Source organism: Lampris incognitus, chromosome 9, assembly GCF_029633865.1.
Source record: "Lampris incognitus isolate fLamInc1 chromosome 9, fLamInc1.hap2, whole genome shotgun sequence".
Lineage (NCBI taxonomy): Eukaryota > Metazoa > Chordata > Actinopteri > Lampriformes > Lampridae > Lampris > Lampris incognitus.
This window is the reverse complement of record NC_079219.1, coordinates 42,990,449-43,012,273: the sequence shown is the minus strand read 5'-3', so window position 1 is coordinate 43,012,273 and position 21,825 is coordinate 42,990,449. Positions and strand designations below refer to the sequence as shown.

At 50.0% G+C, this 21,825-nt stretch overlaps 1 protein-coding gene across 1 annotated transcript; it reads right to left on the bottom strand.

Annotated features, from left to right (window-relative positions):
* Window positions 1-8,391: 8,391 nt before the first annotated feature.
* Window positions 8,392-16,689, bottom strand: ggctb (gamma-glutamylcyclotransferase b). Its single transcript, XM_056286992.1, has 5 exons — window positions 16,681-16,689; window positions 12,262-12,378; window positions 11,931-12,076; window positions 11,651-11,783; window positions 8,392-8,556 (listed from the first exon to the last, which is right to left on the bottom strand). The coding sequence occupies exons 2-5, from the start codon at window positions 12,370-12,372 to the stop codon at window positions 8,392-8,394; spliced, it is 555 nt and encodes a 184-aa protein (XP_056142967.1). The 5' UTR covers window positions 12,373-12,378; window positions 16,681-16,689.
* Window positions 16,690-21,825: the final 5,136 nt, after the last annotated feature.

The window sequence follows — 21,825 nt, the reverse complement described above, 5'->3', positions numbered from 1 at the left end:
GGACCTCTCCTGCGATCTCCCCCCTTGTCCCTCTACCTGGACCCCTCCTTTCGGACTCGACTTCCCGGATCTCGGACCTGGACTTTCTCGGACAACCCCTCTTGGATCACGGACTGGACTTTCTCGCCAGGTGCACGCACATTTCTTCAACACCTCCTGGTCATTTACATACCGCACCACACATTGGCTAAAAACACTCACACATAGTTATACACGCAAACCACGGGACACCACACATAGTTTATTCACACATCCCACTAACAGAACGCCTTTTTTCACCATACATTTCCCTCCCACAATAAAACCCCCCTTTGTAGACTTAGAAGTCATCTCGTGTCTGTCTGTCTTGGGTTTCGCCACACGGGTCAGGTTCTGGTGCGCGAGCATAACAGAACGTCGAAGCCATTATGGACCCAGGCAAACCCAAGGAGCGGACGGTCCCTGTGACGCCCGTGAGCCCCGTCCCCCTAGAGGCAGTAGTAAGAAGTCACAGTTGCCAACTTGCCTCTCTCTGCTCAGAGCTTACTACTGCCTTCACCCGTGTCACCGGAGAGATCAGCGATCTTCAGTCCGGCTCCCAGGCCGCGACGAGCACGTTAGATGCCCTCACCGCGCAGATCGCTGCACTCTCCACAGCGGTCTCCAGGATGAGCGACCACCCTGCCCTGGCCTCGGTCTCTGCCCCCAGCTCGGCCTCCGTTTTCCCCGTTCCTGGTCCCGACGTTCCCCCTCAGAGTCAACCCCCACTGGACCCCCGGTGCGAGCCTAACCTCCCCTGTCCCAAGGCCTTCGGTGGGGAGTTCGAGCTGTGCAGGGGTTTCCTTGGTCAGTGTGAGCTCCTGTTCAAACACCAGCCAGCTAGGTATAGGACAGGAGAGACCAAGGTAGCCCTTGTCATGTCCCTCCTCACCGGCAAAGCCCTCAGCTGGGCCATAGCGGCGGTAGGCCATACCGAGCAGCTCGCCTCGGACTATGGTGCCTTCCGCCGCGAGTTCAATCTGGTGTTCGACCACCCAGCTGACGGGCAGGACGCTGCCGGCCGCCTCCATTCCATCCAACAGGGAGCCAGGTCGGTGGCAGAGTATTCCCTGGAGGTAAGGATACTCGCGGCAGACAGTGGGTGGGATGACACTGCGCTCAAGAGCGCGTACAGGAGGGGGCTGAGCGAGCCCATCAAAGATCTTATCGTTCGGGACTGCCCTGCCTCCTTCAACGAGCTCGTCACCCTCGCCCTCCAGATGGACGAACGGCTGCGGAAGCGGCGCCAGGAACGCGCCCCGCGCTCTGGCCCCTCCCATAGACCAACCCCCGTCCGTCCTACCGGTGCCTTCCCTGGGTCAGCGTCCCGTGGGCTCTCTCCACCCTCACACTCCACCTCGCAACCCTGGGTGGCTTCTGGATCCAGGCCGGAGGAGGAGCCCATGCAGTTGGGTCGGTCACGGCTCCCGCTGGAAGTTAGGGAGCAGAGGATGCATGGCCACCTCTGCCTCTACTGCGGGAGGTCGGGCCACTATATCAAGGCCTGCCCGACTCGCCCAAAAAGACCCGGCTCACTAGTGAGGGGTGTCCTAGTGAGTCTGACGACCCTTCCTCAGCCCCAGCCCAAGAAGGAGCACAACCACCTCTTTCCGGTCACTCTCACCTGGGGTAACCGCTCACTGTCTGTTGGTGCACTCCTGGATTCGGGGGCGGACGAGTGTTTGATGGACACCTCGCTGGCCCGGCAGGCCGGCATTCCACTCGTCCCCCTAGACACACCCCTCACAGCCCAAGCCCTAGATGGACGTTCACTGGGTAAAATCACACACAGCACTGCTTCCCTCACCCTCACTCTTTCGGGTAATCACGTGGAAGCTATCCGTTTCTTGGTTTTGCACGCCCCCACAGCGCCCCTGGTGTTAGGAAGACCGTGGTTGGAACGGCACGATCCCTACATGTCTTGGTCTACTGGGCGGATTTTGGGTTGGAGCGTTGCGTGTCATGCCAACTGCCTTCGCTCCGCCCACTCCCCGTCCAGCGGCCTCAGACCCGTGCCTCCTCCCACGGATCTCACTGGTGTTCCTTCCATTTATCACGATTTAGCCCCTGTATTTAGTAAAGAAAGTGCACTTTCCCTCCCCCCTCACCGTCCCTATGATTGTGCCATAGATCTCTTTCCCGGGGCCGCCCTTCCCACCGGTCGGTTGTATAACCTCTCCGTCCCAGAGAAGGAGGCTATGCGCAATTATATCACAGAGTCCCTGGCCTCAGGAATCATAAGGCCCTCGTCTTCCCCGGTGGTGGCGGGCTTCTTTTTTGTGGCAAAGAAGGAGGGCAGCCTGAGGCCTTGCATAGATTATCGAATGTTAAATAATATCACGGTGAAAAATAAATACCCACTCCCCCTTATGAGTTCCACGTTCGAGCCACTCACTCACGCCACGGTGTTCACGAAGCTGGACCTGCGCAGCGCGTACCACCTGGTGCGCATCCGGGAAGGGGATGAATGGAAGACGGCCTTCAACACCCACCTAGGGCATTTCGAGTACCTCGTTATGCCCTTCGGCCTCACCAACGCCCCGGCCGTCTTCCAGGCATTGGTCAACGACGTGCTCCGGGACATGCTGAACACGTTCGCGGTGGTGTACCTGGATGACATACTCGTGTTCTCCAGGACTGAGGAGGAACACCACCAGCATGTCCGCCTGGTCCTCCAACGGCTGCTGGAGAACAGGCTCTTCGTGAAAGCCGAGAAGTGCGTGTTCCACTCCGCCTCCGTGGAGTTCCTTGGCCACATCGTGGAGAAGGGGCTCGTCCGCACTGACCCCAGGAAGACCCGAGCGGTGGAGGAGTGGACACGGCCCACCAACAGGACGCAACTCCAGCGCTTCCTGGGGTTTGCAAACTTCTACCGGCGCTTCATCAGGGGGTTCAGCCGTGTGGCCGCCCCCCTCACTGCACTCACCTCCAACCTCCGCCCCTTCTCCTGGAACTCGGAGGCGGAAGCCGCCTTCTTGGCCCTGAAGAGGCTGTTCACAACGGCTCCGGTGCTCGCCCACCCGGACCCGTGCAGACAGTTCATCGTGGAGGTGGACGCATCGGACACGGGCATCGGAGCCGTCCTCTCCCAGCGGTCGGAGGAGGACCAGAAGATCCACCCGTGCGCCTTCTTCTCCCGGCGTTTCAGTCCTGCGGAGAAGAATTATGACATCGGCAACAGGGAGTTGCTGGCCGTCCACGCCGCCCTAGAGGAGTGGAGACACTGGCTGGAGGGAGCAGGGCAGCCGTTCATCGTATGGTCCGATCACAAAAACCTGACCTACGTACGGACGGCTAAGAGGCTCAACCCCAGGCAGGCGCGCTGGGCTCTCTTCTTCAGCCGGTTCGACTTCACCCTCACCTACCGCCCGGGCACCAAGAACGTCAGGGCAGACGCCCTCTCCCGTCTGTTTCCCGAGGGGTCCCCTGATGCCCCAGACACCATCCTTCCCCCGGCCCGGGTGGTGGGCGCCGTCACCTGGGCCATCGAATCAGTGGTGAGAAGGGCCCAGCGCGCCCATCCCGACCCAGGCAATGGACCCCGGAACCGGCTATTTGTGCCCCCCTCTGTCCGGCCCCAGGTGCTGGAGTGGGGCCACTCCAGCCATCTTGCCTGCCACCCCGGTGTCTACCGAACGGCGGCCTTCATCCGCAGGGGTTTCTGGTGGCCCACCATGGAGGCAGACACCAGAGAGTTCGTGGCAGCCTGCACCACCTGCGCCCGCAGCAAGGCTCTCCATCGCCCTCCAGCAGGTCTCCTGCTCCCCCTTCCTGTCCCCGGCCGACCTTGGTCCCACATTGCCTTGGACTTTGTAACTGGCCTCCCCGCGTCCCAAGGCAATGACACCATCCTGACCATTGTCGACCGGTTTTCCAAGGCCGTCCATTTTGTTGCCCTCACCAAACTCCCCTCTGCAGCCGAGACGGCGGACCTTCTCGTCTCCCACGTCGTCCGACCTCATGGGATTCCCCTGGACATTGTCTCTGACCGTGGTCCCCAGTTCACTTCGAATGTATGGCAGGCCTTCTGTAAGGGGATTGGGGCCACGGTCAGCCTCTCCTCCGGGTATCACCCCCAGACCAATGGGCAGGCAGAGCGGGCCAATCAAGCCCTGGAGGCGGCTTTGCGTTGCGTTACCACCAGCAACCCCGCCTCCTGGAGCAAGTACCTGCCCTGGGTGGAGTACTCGCTCAACTCCATGGAGAGTTCGGCTACCGGTTTGTCCCCCTTCGAGTGTTCCCTGGGCTATCAACCCCCTCTGTTCCCCCATCAGGAGTTGGAGGTAGCGGTCCCGTCCACGAGGGCCCATCTCCGCCGATGCCGGCGCGTTTGGAAGACCGCCCGGGCCGCTATGTTGCAAGCTACAGAGCGGGCCCGGCGCAGCGCCAACCGGCGGAGAGTGCCGGCCCCAGCTTATCGACCTGGCCAGAGGGTATGGCTCCTGGCCCGGGACCTGCCCCTCCCTACCCTCAACCGGAAGCTGGCTCCCCGCTACGTCGGTCCCTACACCATCGACCGCATCGTCAACCCTTCGGCGGTGCGTCTCCATCTCCCTACCTCACTCAAGATCCATCCCGTCTTCCATGTCTCGCGCCTCAAACCGGTAGCCACCAGCCCCCTGTCTCCCCCTGTCCAAGCTCCTCCACCCCCCAGGGTCCTCGACGGTGGTGACATGGTCTGGGATGTCGACCAGCTGCTCGCCGTACGCCGCCGGGGGCGTGGGTACCAATACCTGGTGGACTGGGTTGGCTATGGGCCCGAGGACCGCAGCTGGGTTCCCCGGTCCTATATGGCCGACCCCGCACTCCTGGAGGAGTTCTATCGGGCCCACCCCAACGCCATCGGACGGTCGCCCGGTGTCTCCCGTAGGAGGGGGGGGTCCTGTTGTGGTTACACCGCCCCGAGCTGCCTCCCCGGCACGTTCAAGCCACTCCCCCAGCTCGGACGTGCCGGAAACATCCGAGCGCTCGGCTCGCGCTCTGAGACGAGCGCTGCACTGCACCAGGTGTTTGCCATCATCCATCAGGCACACCTGTGGCAATCAGGCAGCCTTCTACAAGAAGCCTCCCAGAACGTCTCTCAGTGCTTCGACGTACTGAATCCTGCGGTAAAGTTCTGATAAGCCCTCCAGCGTTCCTTGCTTTCTGTTTATTCCCCAGTGTCTTATCTTCGTGTCTCTGTTTCCTCCCAAGACTCTCCCTCCGCGATTTCCACGGCTCCCCGCGTCCCCCTCGTCCCCAGCGACCTTCACGTTTCTCCCCGGACCTCTCCTGCGATCTCCCCCCTTGTCCCTCTACCTGGACCCCTCCTTTCGGACTCGACTTCCCGGATCTCGGACCTGGACTTTCTCGGACAACCCCTCTTGGATCACGGACTGGACTTTCTCGCCAGGTGCACGCACATTTCTTCAACACCTCCTGGTCATTTACATACCGCACCACACATTGGCTAAAAACACTCACACATAGTTATACACGCAAACCACGGGACACCACACATAGTTTATTCACACATCCCACTAACAGAACGCCTTTTTTCACCATACATTTCCCTCCCACAATAAAACCCCCCTTTGTAGACTTAGAAGTCATCTCGTGTCTGTCTGTCTTGGGTTTCGCCACACGGGTCAGGTTCTGGTGCGCGAGCATAACAGTTTGGATCACAAAGAAGAACGTTTGTGAGACGCAGAACAAATGAAAAGATGCTGGAAGAATGCCTGACGCCATCTGTTAAGCATGGTGGAGGTAATGTGATGGTCTGGGGTTGCTTTGGTGCTGGTAAGGTGGGAGATTTGTACAGGGTAAAAGGGATTCTGAATAAGGAAGGCTATCACTCCATTTTGCAACGCCATGCCATACCCAGTGGACAGCGCTTGATTGGAGCCAATTTCATCCTACAACAGGACAATGACCCTAAACACACCTCCAAATTGTGCAAGAACTATTTAGAGCAGAAGCAGGCAGCTGGTATTCTATCGGCAATGGAGTGGCCAGCGCAGTCACCAGATCTGAACCCCATTGAGCTGTTGTGGGAGCAGCTTGACCGTATGGTACGCAAGAAGTGCCCATCCAACTTGTGGGAGCTGCTTCTGGAAGCGTGGGGTGCAATTTCTCCAGATTACCTCAACAAATTAACAGCTAGAATGCCAAAGGTCTGCAATGCTGTAATTGCTGCAAATGGAGGATTCTTTGACGAAAGCAAAGTTTGATGTAAAAAAAATCTTATTTCAAATACAAATCATTATTTCTAACCTTGTCAATGTCTTGACTCTATTTTCTATTCATTTCACAACATATGGTGGTGAATAAGTGTGACTTTTCATGGAAAACACAAAATTGTTTGGGTGATCCCAAACTTTTGAACGGTAGTGTATATATATATATAGTATATATATATATGTGTGTGTGTGTATATGTGTGTGTGTGTGTGTATATATGTGTGTGTATATATATGTATATATATATATATATATGTGTGTGTGTGTGTGTAGAAAAAAAACTTCATATATAGCAGTACAAGTTTGTTTCGTGCGCCGTGCACTCATCAGCTGCTAATATGATTAGTACTAATCACATTATTACTAATTTGATTACTAATGTATTATTACTAATGTAATTACTATTATTAAGAATAATCACAAAACATTACATTAGTAATAATGTAATGTATTGTGGTGGAACAATGAATTCTGAATTATACCAGCGAATTGTTAAGGAAAACGTCAGGACATCTGTCAATAAACTGAATCTCAAGAGAACGTGGGTCATGCAGCAAGACAACAACCCTAAACTCACAAGTCGTTCTACCAAAGAATGGAAGAATGGTTAAAGAAGAAAAAAGTTCATGTTTTGGAATGGCCAAGAGTTGAAGTCCTGACCTTAATCCAATCAAAATGTTGTGGAAGGACCTGAAGTGAGCAGTTCATGTGAGGAAACCCACCAACATCCCAGAGTTGAAGTGGTTCTGTACGGAGGAACGGGCGGAATTTCCACCAAGCCGATGTGCAGGACTGATCAACAGTTACCAGAAACGTTTAGTTGCAGTTACTGCTGCACGGGGGGGGGGGGGGGGGGGGTCACACCAGATACTGAAAGAAAAGGTTCACATACTTTTGCCCCTCACAGATACGTAATATTGGATAATTTTCCTCAATAAATAAAGGACCAAGTATAATATTTGTGTCTCATTTGTTTAATTGGGTTCTGTTTGTCTACTTTTAGGACTTGTGTTAAAATCTGATGATGTTTTAGGTCACATAGTATATGCAGAAATGTAGAAAATTCTAAAGGGTTCACAAACTTTCAAGCACCACTCTATATAGCCCTGTGATGGACTGGTGGCCTGTACAGGGTGTCTCCCTGCCTGCCACCGAGTGACTGCTGGGGTAGGCTCCAGCATCCCCACGACCCTGAGCAGGATAAGCGGTTTGGATCATGGATGGATGGATGGATTATTATTATTATTATTGATATGAAGGTGAGGAATTACAGAGTTGCCTTGAGGTTAAAGAGGTAAGAATATGATCACCTCATCTTGCTAATGTGTCAAATGGAGTCTCAACAGTTCAGTGGATTTTGTTTTTCAGCTTTTTAACTCCTTTTTTTACCCCCTATTTGTACTTCTTATTTATCATTGCTGTCATTTCATGCATATAAGTCAAATATACAAATACAGACAGTAAATGCTGTACGATAGACATATTATGTGACACAATGTGTAAGGCAGATTCAAGTTATACTGTTTTTATTTCTCTGCACTTTCAACTTTTACTTTGACTTAAAAATGTTTGCATGTGTTGAATATGTGTTTCCCTGGAACACGTCTTGGAAAAAGTCAAGATAACAATGAGATAACAGGGCATAATGAGGTAAAGCTTGAAAGAAGTGATATTTGAATACAGGCCGTGTAAAAAGACACAAAACAAGCAGCGGTGCCTCTTAGGCAAACATATCCAACCTCACATTCAGCTCTGATAGATGACAGATGTCATTTTCACATGTGAAACTCAACACTGTTTACTTTCCAATATGACTTTTAGACATACACATGGGACTCGTCGGATACTCTCAACAAGTGTGAGAACAAGAGATGACACACTGGAACAGTCATGGAGGAGTTTGGCAACAGGTAGGTTAACATCCTCACATGGACTCTACATGCTGCTGCTCCTTTCAGGTGTCATACTGTGTCTGGAGCATTTATCAAGGAAAACTATGTTGATACAAGTGTAAAATCATACAGATTGCATGGAATGGGGCTTAGCATAGTACAGTGATGCAGAGTACGTAGCGTTAGGTAACTTGCTGCAGTGTCAGGCTTAGTGTGCTGCTTCAGTCACTCTGCTCATGTAGCTTGAGGTCTTTGGTTCATTATCAGACATCAGAATGGTGGTTGGCTCGCTCCTTTGCTCTTTTCATGGCCTGTTCCAACTCAGCCATCACTGGCAGAGGGCCTCCATACTTGTTGGTCTTGATAGCTCTCAGTTTGTCCTGGTAGTGTTTTGGTAAGCCATTCTGCTCTGCCCCCATCACAATCACCTTGCAACACAACAACATTGGTCATATTACCAGTCGTGATTTAAGCCACAAGTTAAAATGTAGCCTGTTGATCTTTCTACAAGAGGACATTTAACCTACCAAGTAGTCTGTGAATGTTCTCATTCATCCGGTCATGGTTATCCAAAGGAGTTGAATCAAGATCATCTCTACCCAGGAGACTCAAGAAGCCTAGCCTCCAAGAACAACAGTCGGTCACTAATGGCTCCAACGACTCTCATGACCACTGAATAATGAAGTCGAAACTAACAACCCCAACGACCGTCGCTGCTAAACAAATGCATATCAATAGCTCCGATAACGACGGGCGCGGCCAAACATCGGTACACAAAGAGCCATTCATATCTATGGCTCTGTTAGCGACGGGCGTTGATAAACATCGGGACACAAAGAGCCACGCATATCAATAGCTCTGACAACGACTCCTAGAGGATAAATTCTGAGTCTCATCACCAGCCAGTCAGACTAGCTTGGTCTAGCCAGAAAGGCAAGAACTGAGGAAGCCTCTTGGATGAGAGGCAAAACGTCTTCACGGATATAAACCAAGTCCAGTTGCACTTGATTCAACGCCTCTGGTAAAGGACCAACTACTATGTATTACATCTGAACATGACTGAAAATTCTGTAAAACATCTAATTACGTTGGTTACACCTTTGGTATACATATTGATAGGACGTTGTACACACAACATACACACAGCCACAACTTCACAGAGGGAACAATGCATCTGGCTGAACAGGGCGACTCTCACACAACACAACACAACCCAAAACAAAGCCACACAATACAATACAACACAACACAACACACGACACAACACAAAGCCACACAACAAAACACAACGCAACGCAATGCAACACAACACAGCCACACAACACAACACAACGCCACACAACACAACACAATGCAACGCAACACAAAGCCACACAACATAAAAGCCACAAAACACAACACAAAAAGCCACACAATGCAACGCAACACAACACAATGCAACACAACCCAAAGCAACACAACCCAACAGAACACAACACAACATGAAGCCACACAACGCAACACAACACAAAGCCACACAACACAATACAAAGCCACACAAGACAAAGCAACACAAAGCCACACAACGCAATACAACACAATGCAAGACAACACAACACAGTCACACAACACAACACAACACTACACAGAGCCACACAATGCAACACAGCACAACACAACACAAAGCCACACAACACAACACAAACCACTTAACACATCACAACACAACGCCACACAACACAAACCACATAACACATCACAACAAAACACAAAGCCACACAACACAACACAGTAAAACACAAAGTCACACAACACAATAAAACAAAACGCAACACAACACAACGCAATGCAACACAACACAATGTAACACAATGCAATGCAAAGCAACACAACGCAACGCAACACAACACAACACAACGCAATGCAAGGCAACACAACGCAACACAACAGAACACAACACAAAGCCACGCAACACAACACAACACAATGCAACACAAAGCCACACAACACAACAAAGCCACACAACACAACACAACACTACACAAAGCCACACAACGCAACACAATACAACATAACGCAACACAACACAACACAATGCAATGCAACACAATGCAACGCAACCAAAAGCACACAATGCAACGCAACACAACACAACGCAATGCAACACAACCCAACACAAAGCCACACAATGCAACACAACACAATGCAACACAACACAAACCACATAACACATCACAACAAAACACGAAGCCACACAACACAACACAGTACAACACAAAGTCACACAACATAATAAAACAAAATGCAACACAACACAACACAACACAACACAATGTAACACAATGCAACACAATGCAAAGCAACACAACACAACACAACAAAACACAACACAACACAACGCAATGCAATGCAATGCAACACAACGCAACACAACAGAACACAACACAAAGCCACGCAACACAGCACAAAGCTACACAACACAACACAACACAATGCAACACAAAGCCACACAACACAACCCTACACAAAGCCACACAATGCAACACAGTACAACACAACGCAACACAACACAACACAATGCAACGCAACCCAAAGCACACAATGCAACGCAACGCAATGCAATACAACCCAACACAAAGCCACACAACGCAACACAACACAACAAAACCCAAAACAACACAACACATCACAACCCAAAACAACGCAATGCAATGCAATGCAAAGCACACAACGCAACGCAACACAACCCAACGCAACACAACCAACGCAACGCAACAGAACCCAACATAAAGCCACACAATTCAACACAATGCAATGCAACACAACATAAAGCCACACAACACAACACAAAGCAACACAACACAACACAAAGCCACATAACACAACACAACACAACGCAACACAAAGCCACACAATGCAACACAACACAACACAACACACAATCACACATGCCAGCTGTTTCCCCTCAACACTGTGTTTTATGTGGAGCTCTCAGATGTTGAGAAGAACCATCTGGCCTTTCAGCTGACATGCTGTCATATGTGTGAGCTTATGGGATGGATAGGATGATGTGACTTGGCTGTTTTGCCCAAATAATTATATAATAAATGTGTTTAATTAAGTCATGAAACCTCTGTCTATGCTGCAGAGCAGAAATGTATATTCCAGATGCTTCAGGGAGTGAAGTGGGAGTGAAAAGAGTAAAAGACCCATGACCTAGTTGACGCTGATTCCCCATTGTCCATGGAAAACAAAGCAATTTCGGTGCAAAGGCAAACACCAGAAAAAAAGCACCACAACTGTTGTGTTCCCCACCACACAGACAGACACACATTCAAACTGATGATGATGTCTAGGCTGTCATCCCTACTGTCAATAATGTGTACTTACTGATCTTTTTTCTTCTCTTTAATTCAAACTAATTTCATCCATTTCAGCAATTTTTTGGATGAGCTGCTCTTTCATTACCAGCAGCAAGTAACTAAAGTAAATGGTACAGGAATACCTTGAGCAGGTGAACAGTGAAGACGACAGCAGTGTTACCTTCAGGTACTGTGGAGATGGTGGGGCATACACACAGCTGTTCATGATGTATGTGCGACAGCTGAGCTCCTGACCTCGCATTTTCACGGACACTTCCAGAGGACTGTAGGCTCCTATTCTTACATTCTCCTGACTGCACATGGACACACACACACACACACACACACACACACACACACACACACACACACACACACACACACACACATTCAGCTACAGTAGATGCTTGTCCAAATATCATGAACGAGACAATCATATAAGACAATGTGGATTTGCTTACCTGTCTAGAGACTCCAGATCAGACATGTTCATCCTCCACACCACGCCCCACACCTCATCACCTGGGCTGGGCTCGATGGTTGCCACACCCCCATGCCACCTGTCACTGGCCAGGCCCCTGTGATTCCCAAACACCAATTTGTAATCCTGGGAAGAAAAGTAGGGAGAGAAAAAATAGGAGACTCTGTGTGTGTGTGTGTGTGTGTGTGTGTGTGTGTGTGTGTGTGTGTGTGTGTGTGTGTGTGTGTGTGTGTGTGTGTGTGTGTGTGTGTGTGTGTGTATTTCTCATAATACATTAGAAGAACTTGTGCACTTCTGATAACAAATCGTACCTTGAGCCTGGCCACACAGTGGATTGTTGCAGACGGGTTCTTCAGTTGAAGCCTCTCCTTCAGTAGGTTGCTGCCATAGGCGAAGTATAGGAAGATGTGGTTATTCTCCATACTGTCCTCACTTCCTGCCAGAACCAAGATGCTTCTCGAAAGAAGGGTAAAGAAACTGAAAGAAGACAAGGAAAGTATGAGGATGAATAGGAAATGGAGAAGAAGAGGAAAAGGACAAAGCAAGGCAACAGTTTAGGATCACAGGATGTGCTGAAGCATGGGGTGAAAGATCATGAGCCGTAGTGTTTCAGAAATGAAATACAGAGGCCTCCTCTTTTATAACAGAACACACTGCACTAACACACCATTCTCATGCTAATCTAATGCATTGGCTCTGTGCCCATGCAATACACAGTTTAGCTCCCGGGTTAAGCCAAATCAGCATACTGTATGGACATGCTGTGCGCTTCACTGTCACTCCGGAGCCCCCTACTGGCCACAGAACACCTTTGTCAATTGAGGAGTCTCAAGAACAAAGCTGTGCACTCAATACCACGCTGAGGTACGAGTGGAGCTGGACGTTGACCTTTGTTTTGATGAACACTCAAGAGGCCTTTGGAAGGCATCATTGTCACATTGTTGGTCATCCAGCTGCCAATCTGCTCAATAACAACTGGTTAAAACTGTCTTACTTACATGTGCATGGGATGGATGGCAATATATTTGCTGAGTGATGGTGAATAGATGTTTTTAAATAGACCTAATAAGAATACACCGAACAATCAGCGAATGCATTTTATTATATAGAATTTTTAATGATATATTTAGAAACTATATGTATAATATATATATAGTTTAGAAACTAAATATATATTATATATAATATGAATATATTTGGGCGGGACGGCGGCGCAGTGGTTAGCACGGTCGCCTCACAGCAAGAAGGTCCTGGGTTCGAGCCCCGAGGTAGTCCAACCTTGGTGGGTCATCCTGTGTCGTCCTCTGTGTGGAGTTTGCATGTTGTCTGTGTGGGTTTCCTCCGGGGGCTCCGGTTTCCTCCCACAGTCCAAAGACATTTAGGTCAGGTGATTTGGCCATACTAAATTGTCTCTAGGTATGTGTGTGTTTGTGTGTCAGCTCTGTGATGGCCTGGTGGCCTAACCAGGGTGTCTCCTACCCTGCCATCCAATGACTGCTGGAATAGGCTCCAGCATCCCTGAGAGCAGGATAAGTGGTTAAGATAATGGATGGATGGATGAATATATTTAGATATATCCATTTATATATAAACTAAATATATTTATATAAATATATAAATACACTGTGGACGGCACAGTGGTGCTGTGGTTAGCGCAGTCGCCTCACAGCAAGAAGGTCCTGGGTTTGCGCCTTGGGGTAGTCCAACCTTGGGGGTCATCCCTGGTCATCCTCTGTGTGAAGTTTGCATGTTCTCCCCGTGTCTGTGTGGGTTTCCTCCAGGGTCTCTGGTTTCTTCCCACAGTCCAAAGACATGCAAGTCAGGTGAATCGGCTGCACTAAATTGTCCCTAGGGGTGTGTGTGTGTGTGTGTGTGTGTGTGTGTGTGTGTGTGTGTGTGTGTGTGTGTGTGTGTGTCTGTGTGGGCCCTGTGATAGACTGGTGGCCTGTCCAGGGCGTCTCCCCACCTGCCACCCAGTAACTGCTGGGATAGGCTCCAGCATTCCACGACCCTGAGAGCAGGATAAGCAGTTTGGATAATGGATGGATGGATTTAGAAACTATCTTACAAATGACACCGATGTTCACCTTTGATTTTCGCAATGTGTCTGATGCATGGGTCTGTATCCAATGTATTTGAGCTCACGTGTTAAGAGGGATTTTAGTTCAGTTTGTTAAGTTAACAAAAAACACTGTTAATCTGGTGTCAGTTTACATTTTGCTTGAAGTCAATCATCCTATGTAAAATAGGAGAACACCACAGTGACCGACGAATCACTTCACTAATGTGGCTATGGTCAGGGAAGTGATCAGTTGGTTTGGACCCCCTCGAAGCTCATCTCAAAACAAACCCAACAGTAAACTGCTTCTTACAACACATGAGCTTCTTACAACAGACGAGCTTCTCTTCTCTCGCCCCAGGAGTGCAGAAGCTCTGTGAGCTGACAGAAACAGTGGAGAGATTTTGATTTATTTCATGATTTGAACGTCACATAACATACACTAAATGAGTCACTCCGAAGCCCCCTGCTGGCCACAGAACACCTTTGTCAATTGAGGAGTCTCAAAATCCAAATTTTACACCGCATTCATCCAGTAGCTTAGACAACCCTATTTTTGCAGAGGTGCTGTTACTCTACCTCAGACTCATCAGTTAAGTGAGATAAATCATTGTTCTTGATATTACATTACATTACAGTCATTTAGCCAACGCTCTTATTCAAAGCGACTTACAATAGGTGCATTTAACGTCGGAAATCAGGAGAACTACTAGTCATCAGAGGTCATAAGTGCATCTTCTCTCTAAACACACATCTAAGAGCAAAACCAGTGCTAAAGTAAAAGCGCAAGAAAGAGATTTTTTTTAATGAGTAAATACGATAAGTGCTAAGAGCAAGAAACAGGATAGTAGTTCTTGAAGAGGTGAGTTTTCAACCTTCGCTGAAAGATGGGCAGCGACTCCGCTGTCCTGACATCAGTGGGGAGTTCATTCCACCACTGTGGGGCCAGGACAGAAAAGAGCCGTGACCGGGTCGATCGACAGCAAGGGCCTCTGAGCGACGGGGCAACCAGGCGTCCCGAGGCGGCAGAGCGAAGTGGTCGGGCGGGGGTGTAGGGCTTGACCATGGCCTGGAGATAGGAAGGAGCTGTTCCTTTCACTGCCCTGTAGGCTAGCACCAGAGTCTTAAACTGGATGCGAGCAGCTACTGGGAGCCAGTGTAGGGACATGAGAAGGGGAGTTGTGTGGGAGAACTTAGGGCGGTTGAACACCAGACGAGCTGCAGCTTTCTGAACAAGCTCCAGAGGTCTGATGGCCGATGCCGGGGCGCCGGCAAGGAGGGAATTGCCATAGTCCAGCCAGGAGATGACCAGAGCCTGGATGAGCACCTGTGCCATCTCGTCGGTGAGGAATGGGCGAATCCTCCTGATGTTATAGAGGAGAAATCTGCACGAGCGAGCAACCGATGCAACGTTTGCAGCAAACGACAGTTGGTCATCCAGGATCACACCCAGATTCCTCGCAGTCTGTGTTGGCGTCACCACAGTGTTGACAATGGTGATAGCCAGGTCTCGGTGCGGGCAACCTTTCCCGGGAGGAACATCAGCTCTGTCTTGTCCAGATTGAGCTTCAGGGGGTGTGTCACCATCCACTCCGAGATGTCAGTCAAGCACGCAGCAATGCATGTCTCTACTTGTGTGTCAGAGGGAGGGAAGGACAAGATCAGCTGGGTGCCATCAGCATAACAATGGTAAGAGAAGTCATGCGAGCGAATAACAGAACCCAGGGATGTTGTGTACAGTGAGAAAAGGAGAGGACCCAGAACCGAACCCTGTGGAACGCCTGTAGTCAGTCTGCGAGGCTCTGACACAGATCCCCTCCATGTCACCTGGTAGGAGCGACCTGTCAGATAGGTTGCAAACATTGAGAGTGCAGAGCCTGTGACACCCAGCCCCTCGAGGGTAGAGAGGAGGATTTGGTCGTTCACTGTGTCGAACGCAACTGACAGGTCCAGGAGTATCAGGACAGAGGACAGAGTGTTTGCTCTCGCAGAGTGCAGCAATTCTGTCACTGCAAGGAGGGCCGTCTCTGTTCAGTGACCCACCTTGAACCCAGACTGGTTGGGGTCCAGGAGGTTGTTCTGGTGGATGTACAAAGAAAGTTGGTTAAAGACAGCACGTTTGAAAGTTTTGGATAGAAAGGGTAGAAGGGAAACTGGTCTGTAGTTTTTGACGTCAGAGGGGTTAAGTGATGGTTTCTTGAGAAGGGGGGTGACTCTAGCAGTACCGAAGGCAGATGGAAAGCATCCTGCCTGGAGGGAGGTGTTGGTGAGGTCGGTTAGAAAGGGAAGGAGTTCAGGTGCTATAGACTGAAGAAGAGGGGAGGGGACCGGGTCAAGGGAGCATGTGGTGGGGCGACTGGATGTGATGAGGTTTAGAACCTCGTCGGGGGAGAGGGGAGTGAGGTGGGATAGGGTGGGATGTGGAGAGGAGAAGGAGGGTGTAGAGCGTGGGATAGTGCAAGCAGCACTAACCGGTTGGTGAGAAAAGGAGGATCTGATGTAATTTACCTTCTTGTCAAAGAAGTTAGCAAAGTCATCAGGGAGAAGGGAGGAAGTAGGAGGAGGAGGAGGTGGAGGTTGAAGAAGTCTAGAGAAGGTTTCAAAGAGTTTCTTAGGATTAGCGTTAGAGGATAGGGTTTTGGAGAGATAGAAGGCAGCCTTAGCAGCAGACAGGGAGGAGGAGAAAGTGGAAAGAAGAAACTGGAAGTTGAGAAGGTCCTCTGGGAGTTTGCCTTTTCTCCATTTGTGCTCTGCCACTCTCAGGCTCCGTCTGTCAGTACGTACTGAGTCGGTCAGCCAAGGGGCAGGTGGAGTTGGGCGTGCAGGCATGGAGGTGAGGGGACAGAGATTGTCCAGAGAAGAGGAGAGGGTAGAGAGAAGAAGATCAGTAGCAGTGTCAGGGGCTAGGAGAGAGAAAGATTCAGGTGTAGGGAGGATAGAGGTAACAGAGGAAGAAAGATCAGTGGCGGAGAGAGAGAGCGGAGGTGTCTACGAGTGGAAACCATGTGGGTAGGGGGAGGGGCTGAGGGGGGAGAAGAGAGGGAGAGAGAGTAGGACATGAAATAGTGGTCAGAGAACTGGAGGGGAGTAACAGAGAGACTGGAAATAGGACCGTTTCTAGTACAGATAAGGTCCAGCTGGTTGCTGGCCTTGTGGGTAGGAGGAGAGGGTGAGAGGTGAAGGTCAAAGGAGGAGAGGAAAGAGAGAAGATGATCTAGCTTGTTAGTGTGGATGTTGAAGTCACCGATAAGGATAAGTGCAGAGTCATCAACAGGGAAGTGAGAGACAAGTGTGTCAATCTCCTCCAGAAACTCACCAAGGGGGCCTGGTGGGCGGTACACAACCACGACGGTGAGTTTGACCGGATAAGAGACAGTAACAGCATGAAATTCAAAAGAGGGCGGAGAAAATTGTGGAATGGAAACAAGAGAGTATTTCCATTTCAGGGAGATCAGCAGGCCAGTACCACCACCCCGCCTCACAGCTCTGGGAGTGTGAGAAATAGAGTACACATCAGACAGAGCTGCGGGTGTGGTAGTGTTTTCTGGCATGATCCAGGTCTCAGTTAGAGCAAGAAAGTTGAGGGAGAGCAAGGATGCGTAGCCTGAGATAAACTCAGCTTTCGGCACTGCAGACTGGCAATTCCAGAGCCCTCCCATCACCACTTGCTCAATGTGAGTGGAGAGAGTGGAATAGATGAGATTGGTAGGGTCACAGTGCCTGGGAGTGACCCATCGTCTATGCCAGCCCCGGGAAGAGGAAAGGATAGGAATGCGAAGGAAACACATAGTCTATACTAGGTCCACAAAATACAGGTGACTGACCGGATCTAAAAAGAGCAGTCCGTGCTTGACGAAGTCTTGGCTTGAAAAAGTCGCACTTGCGTTTGTTTACTCTAGCCTAGGGTCAAGCGAGTTTTGCAAGTTTTTTGTTTTGCTAATGCTAGCTAGCCGTACCACAGTAAAAGCAGTGAATAGCCATGGCCGCGACCATACCCTCGCCAGCTCCGAGGACGCTCAGTGGCAACCTGAGTGCGAATTGGGAAATCTTCCGAGCAGAATATGAAGATTATGCTTTAGCCACAGGGCTGGTGGACAAGGACAAGAAGGTCCAGGCGGCGACTCTGAGGAGTGTCATGGGAGTTGAATGTCGACATGTCTACAAACACAACGTAAATCTGACCGACGCACAGCAAGAAGATGCGACCATCATACTGGACTCATTGGAAAGGTATTTCAAACCCGCTAAAAATTTGATTTATGAGCACTACGTTTTTGGCTGTTGTAAACAAGAGGAAGGTGAAACAGTAGACTGTTTTGTGACACGGCTCAGGGTGAAAGCTTCCACATGCGAATATTGAGCCCTAAGAGATGACTTAATCAGGGACAGAGTAGTCATCGGCATTGCTAAAGAGGGCACACGCAGATGGTTGTTAAGGGAAAAGGACTTGACTCTAGCCAATACTATTGAAGCATGCATAGCAGCAGAACTGAGTGATTTGCAGTTGAGATCCATGGAGCAGGAGAGATCACTCGTGGACAATGTCAATGTTGTAGGGAAACAAATATTCAAAAGATCAGTCAGTACTACAGAAAAAAATGAGTGGGAACCCCAGATCACAAGGTGGGGGCCTCTCCACATGCAAATACTGTGGCACAGCACATGAGTGGGGAAGAGAACACTGCCCAGCATATGGCAAAACCTGCAATGCTTGTGGCACAGCCAATCACTTTGCGAGAGTTTGCAATAAACATAAGAAAAAGGATGGTAAACTCCACGCAGTTGAGGGACTGAACATGGATAATGACAACACAGTCATGGACACAAATGATGTGTATGCAACAGAAAGCATTGGTGCAGTGGGAACAAAAGGCAAGAAATGGTTTGTCAATCTCCGCCTGAATGGCAAACTACAGAGATGCCAGCTTGACTCAGGAGCTACGTGCAGCGTCATGAGTCTCAGGACAAGAAGAGGCTAGCTCCCAGAAAGAAACTAAAGCATAGTAGCACCACACTGAAAATGTACTCAGACCAAGGTGTGCCATCATTTGGGGTCCTCACCACTGAGTGTGTTGTACAGGGCAGCAAATACAAGCTGGATTTTGAGGTTGAAAATACACGACAGTTGCAACTGCTGTCAGGGTCAGATGGGGCCCATACACTTTACCATCCCAGAGGAGCTCAGAGTAAAAGGGCTCAACGCAGTGGACGACAGCCTCACCATGCCTCTCACCAGAAGTACAGTCATCAGAGCATGGATATCTTCACTGGTCCTGTGGAGGCACTCCCCAGAGAGGTTCATTTTGACTTGGATCCAGTGGTTCAGCCAGTGCAGAGTGCACTACACAATGTTCTGGTGGCTATGAAGGAAGCTGTGAAGGCTCAGCTCGACCGATATGAAAGAGAGGGTCATATCATATCAGTCAGTGAGCCGACGGATTGGATCAGCAATATGGTCATAGTCAAAAGACCAGAAAAACTGCGTATATGTCTACAGCCGCATCATCTCAAACAGGCACTCAGACGCTCGCATTACCTAATGCCCACACTGGAGGATGTGCTCTATAAACTGCCTAAAGCCAAGGTCTTCACACTGGTCGATGCAAGAGATGTTTTTCTTCAGTGTAAACTGGATGAGGCTAGCAGCCTCATGACCACCGTTTCGACCCCCTGGGGCCGGAAGAGATGGTTGAAACTTCCGTTTGGTGTGTCAGGAGCCCCAGAGGTCTACCAGAGGAAACGGCATGAGCTGTTGGAAGGGCTTGAGGGAGTGGAGCCTATAGCTGACGACATCCTCATCGTTGGTTGTGGCGACAGCGAGGAAGAGGCAAACAAGGACCATGATGAAAAGCTGGTAGCCCTTCTGGACCGCTGTCGACAAGTGAAACTGCGGCTCAGTGTCAAGAAGCTTCAGTTTAGAGTATCTGAGGTGCAGTTCCATGGCCACATCCTCTCGGCTGCAGGTCTAAAAGCTGACCCGGAGAAAGTCAGAGTGGTTTTGGACATGCCAGCCCCATCCGACATCAAGGGTGTGCAGAGAGTCATCGGATTCGTTATGTACTTGGCTAAGTTTCTCCCGCGGATTTCAGAAGTATGCGAGCCTTTGAGGAGACTCACAGACAAGGACACAGTCTGGCACTGGCTGCCGAAGCACGATGCAGCTGTCAGGGAGATAAAACAGCTTGTGACACAGACGCCTTTGCTGCGATACTATGACGTGTCAAAACCCGTCACAGTACAGAGTGACTCCAGCCAGCATGGCATGGGCTGCTGTCTGATGCAGGAGGGACAGCCTATTGCTTTCGCGTCAAGTGCACTCATGCCTACAGTGCAAAACTATGCGCAGATAGAGAAGGAATGCCTTAGCATAGTATTTGCCTGCCAGCGTTTCCATCATTATCTGTACGGTAGAGACAATATCACAGCGGAGACAGATCACAAGCCCCTCATAGCAATCTTCAGCAAGCCTCTCCTCAATGCTCCCAAGCGCTTGCAGAGCATGCTACTGGCTCTTCAGAATTACAACCTGAGAGTGATTTGCAAACCAGGACCGGATATGTTTGTGAGTGACAAATTAAGCAGGGCTGTCACTTCCAAAACACACCCTGGCTCTATGCATGCAGAGCACACAGTCTGCAGTATGGTGGACGAGCAGCTGGCAATTGAGCACATAAATATGGCCGACTATCTGAATGTCACACACAAAAGGCTGCTACAGATACAGCAACACACAGACACCGACAGACAGCTGTAAGTCGTGAAGTCTACTATCCTGAAGGGTTGGCCCGTTGATAAGGATGAAACAGAGCAGGCAGTCAGAGAGTTCTGGCCTATCAAAGAGGAGCTAAGTGTCCAGAACGGAGTCTTGTTTAGGGGGCGAAGAGTGGTGATCCCAAAATTATTGCGTCCTGAGATGCTTGCCAGAGTACATGGCAGTCACGTCGGTGGCAAGGCCTGCTACAGACAAGCACGGGAGACCATATACTGGCCTGGAATGCAGAGCGAAATCAAGGATTATGTCAGTAAATGCTCCACATGCAATGAGTATGTGATTGAGCAGCAAAAGGAGACAATGCTGAGCCACGAACTGCCCTCACGCCCCTGGCAAATCATAAGTCTGGATCTTTTCCAATACAGTGGGAAAGACTTTCTGATGGTAGCTGATCACTACTCAGATTTCTGGGAGATTGATGTTCTGCCAGGTCTTAGCGCGGAGACAACAATAAAACGATGCAAGGCTCAAACTGCAGAACAGGAGACAAATCTCGAAACTCATCTACGACAGGACTGCTAAGGACTTACCCGAGCTCGCAGTGGGAGAAGCAGTTCGGATGAAGCCACTACCAGGGGACAGGACCGGCATCTGGCAACGGGGAGAGTGTCTGCAGAAAGTGGCCCCACGGTCATATCTGGTAGAGGTCGAGGGCTCCTTGTATCGTCACAATCAAGTCAATCTACGTATGGCAGAGTCAAGGCCATCACAAAACCCTAGGGCTGGTGCAGAGGGGCCTTCATCTGAATGCAGTGGGTCTCAGCCACAGAGTGAAAAGACAGAGGGTGAGAGGGCATGCACGTTCTCTCCTCAACCCTCTCCCAGCAGGCTCTACAGCAGTCCATGGGCTCCGGGCCCACCACAGACTTTGGACACCTCTGCTGTCCCATCGTCACATTCCCCTGCTCTCTCTCGATATGGCCGTCAGATACGGCCTCCCAACAGACTGAACCTATAAGCTCATATGGACTGGTTCTAATGTTCAGTGTCTAGACAGGCTGTTGAATTGTTTTTGAGATCTAGATATAACCATGTCTTGGGTGA

Coding starts and splice junctions, on each gene's coding strand:
- ggctb (XM_056286992.1), bottom strand. CDS start 12,372: ATGGAGAATAACCACATCTTCCTATACTTCGCCTATGGCAGCAACCTA. Junction 12,077..12,261: donor ACTGTGTGGCCAGGCTCAAG/GTACGATTTGTT, acceptor TTTTCTTCCCAG/GATTACAAATTGGTGTTTGG. Junction 8,557..11,650: donor CATCTCCACAGTACCTGAAG/GTAACACTGCTG, acceptor TTGTGTTGCAAG/GTGATTGTGATGGGGGCAGA.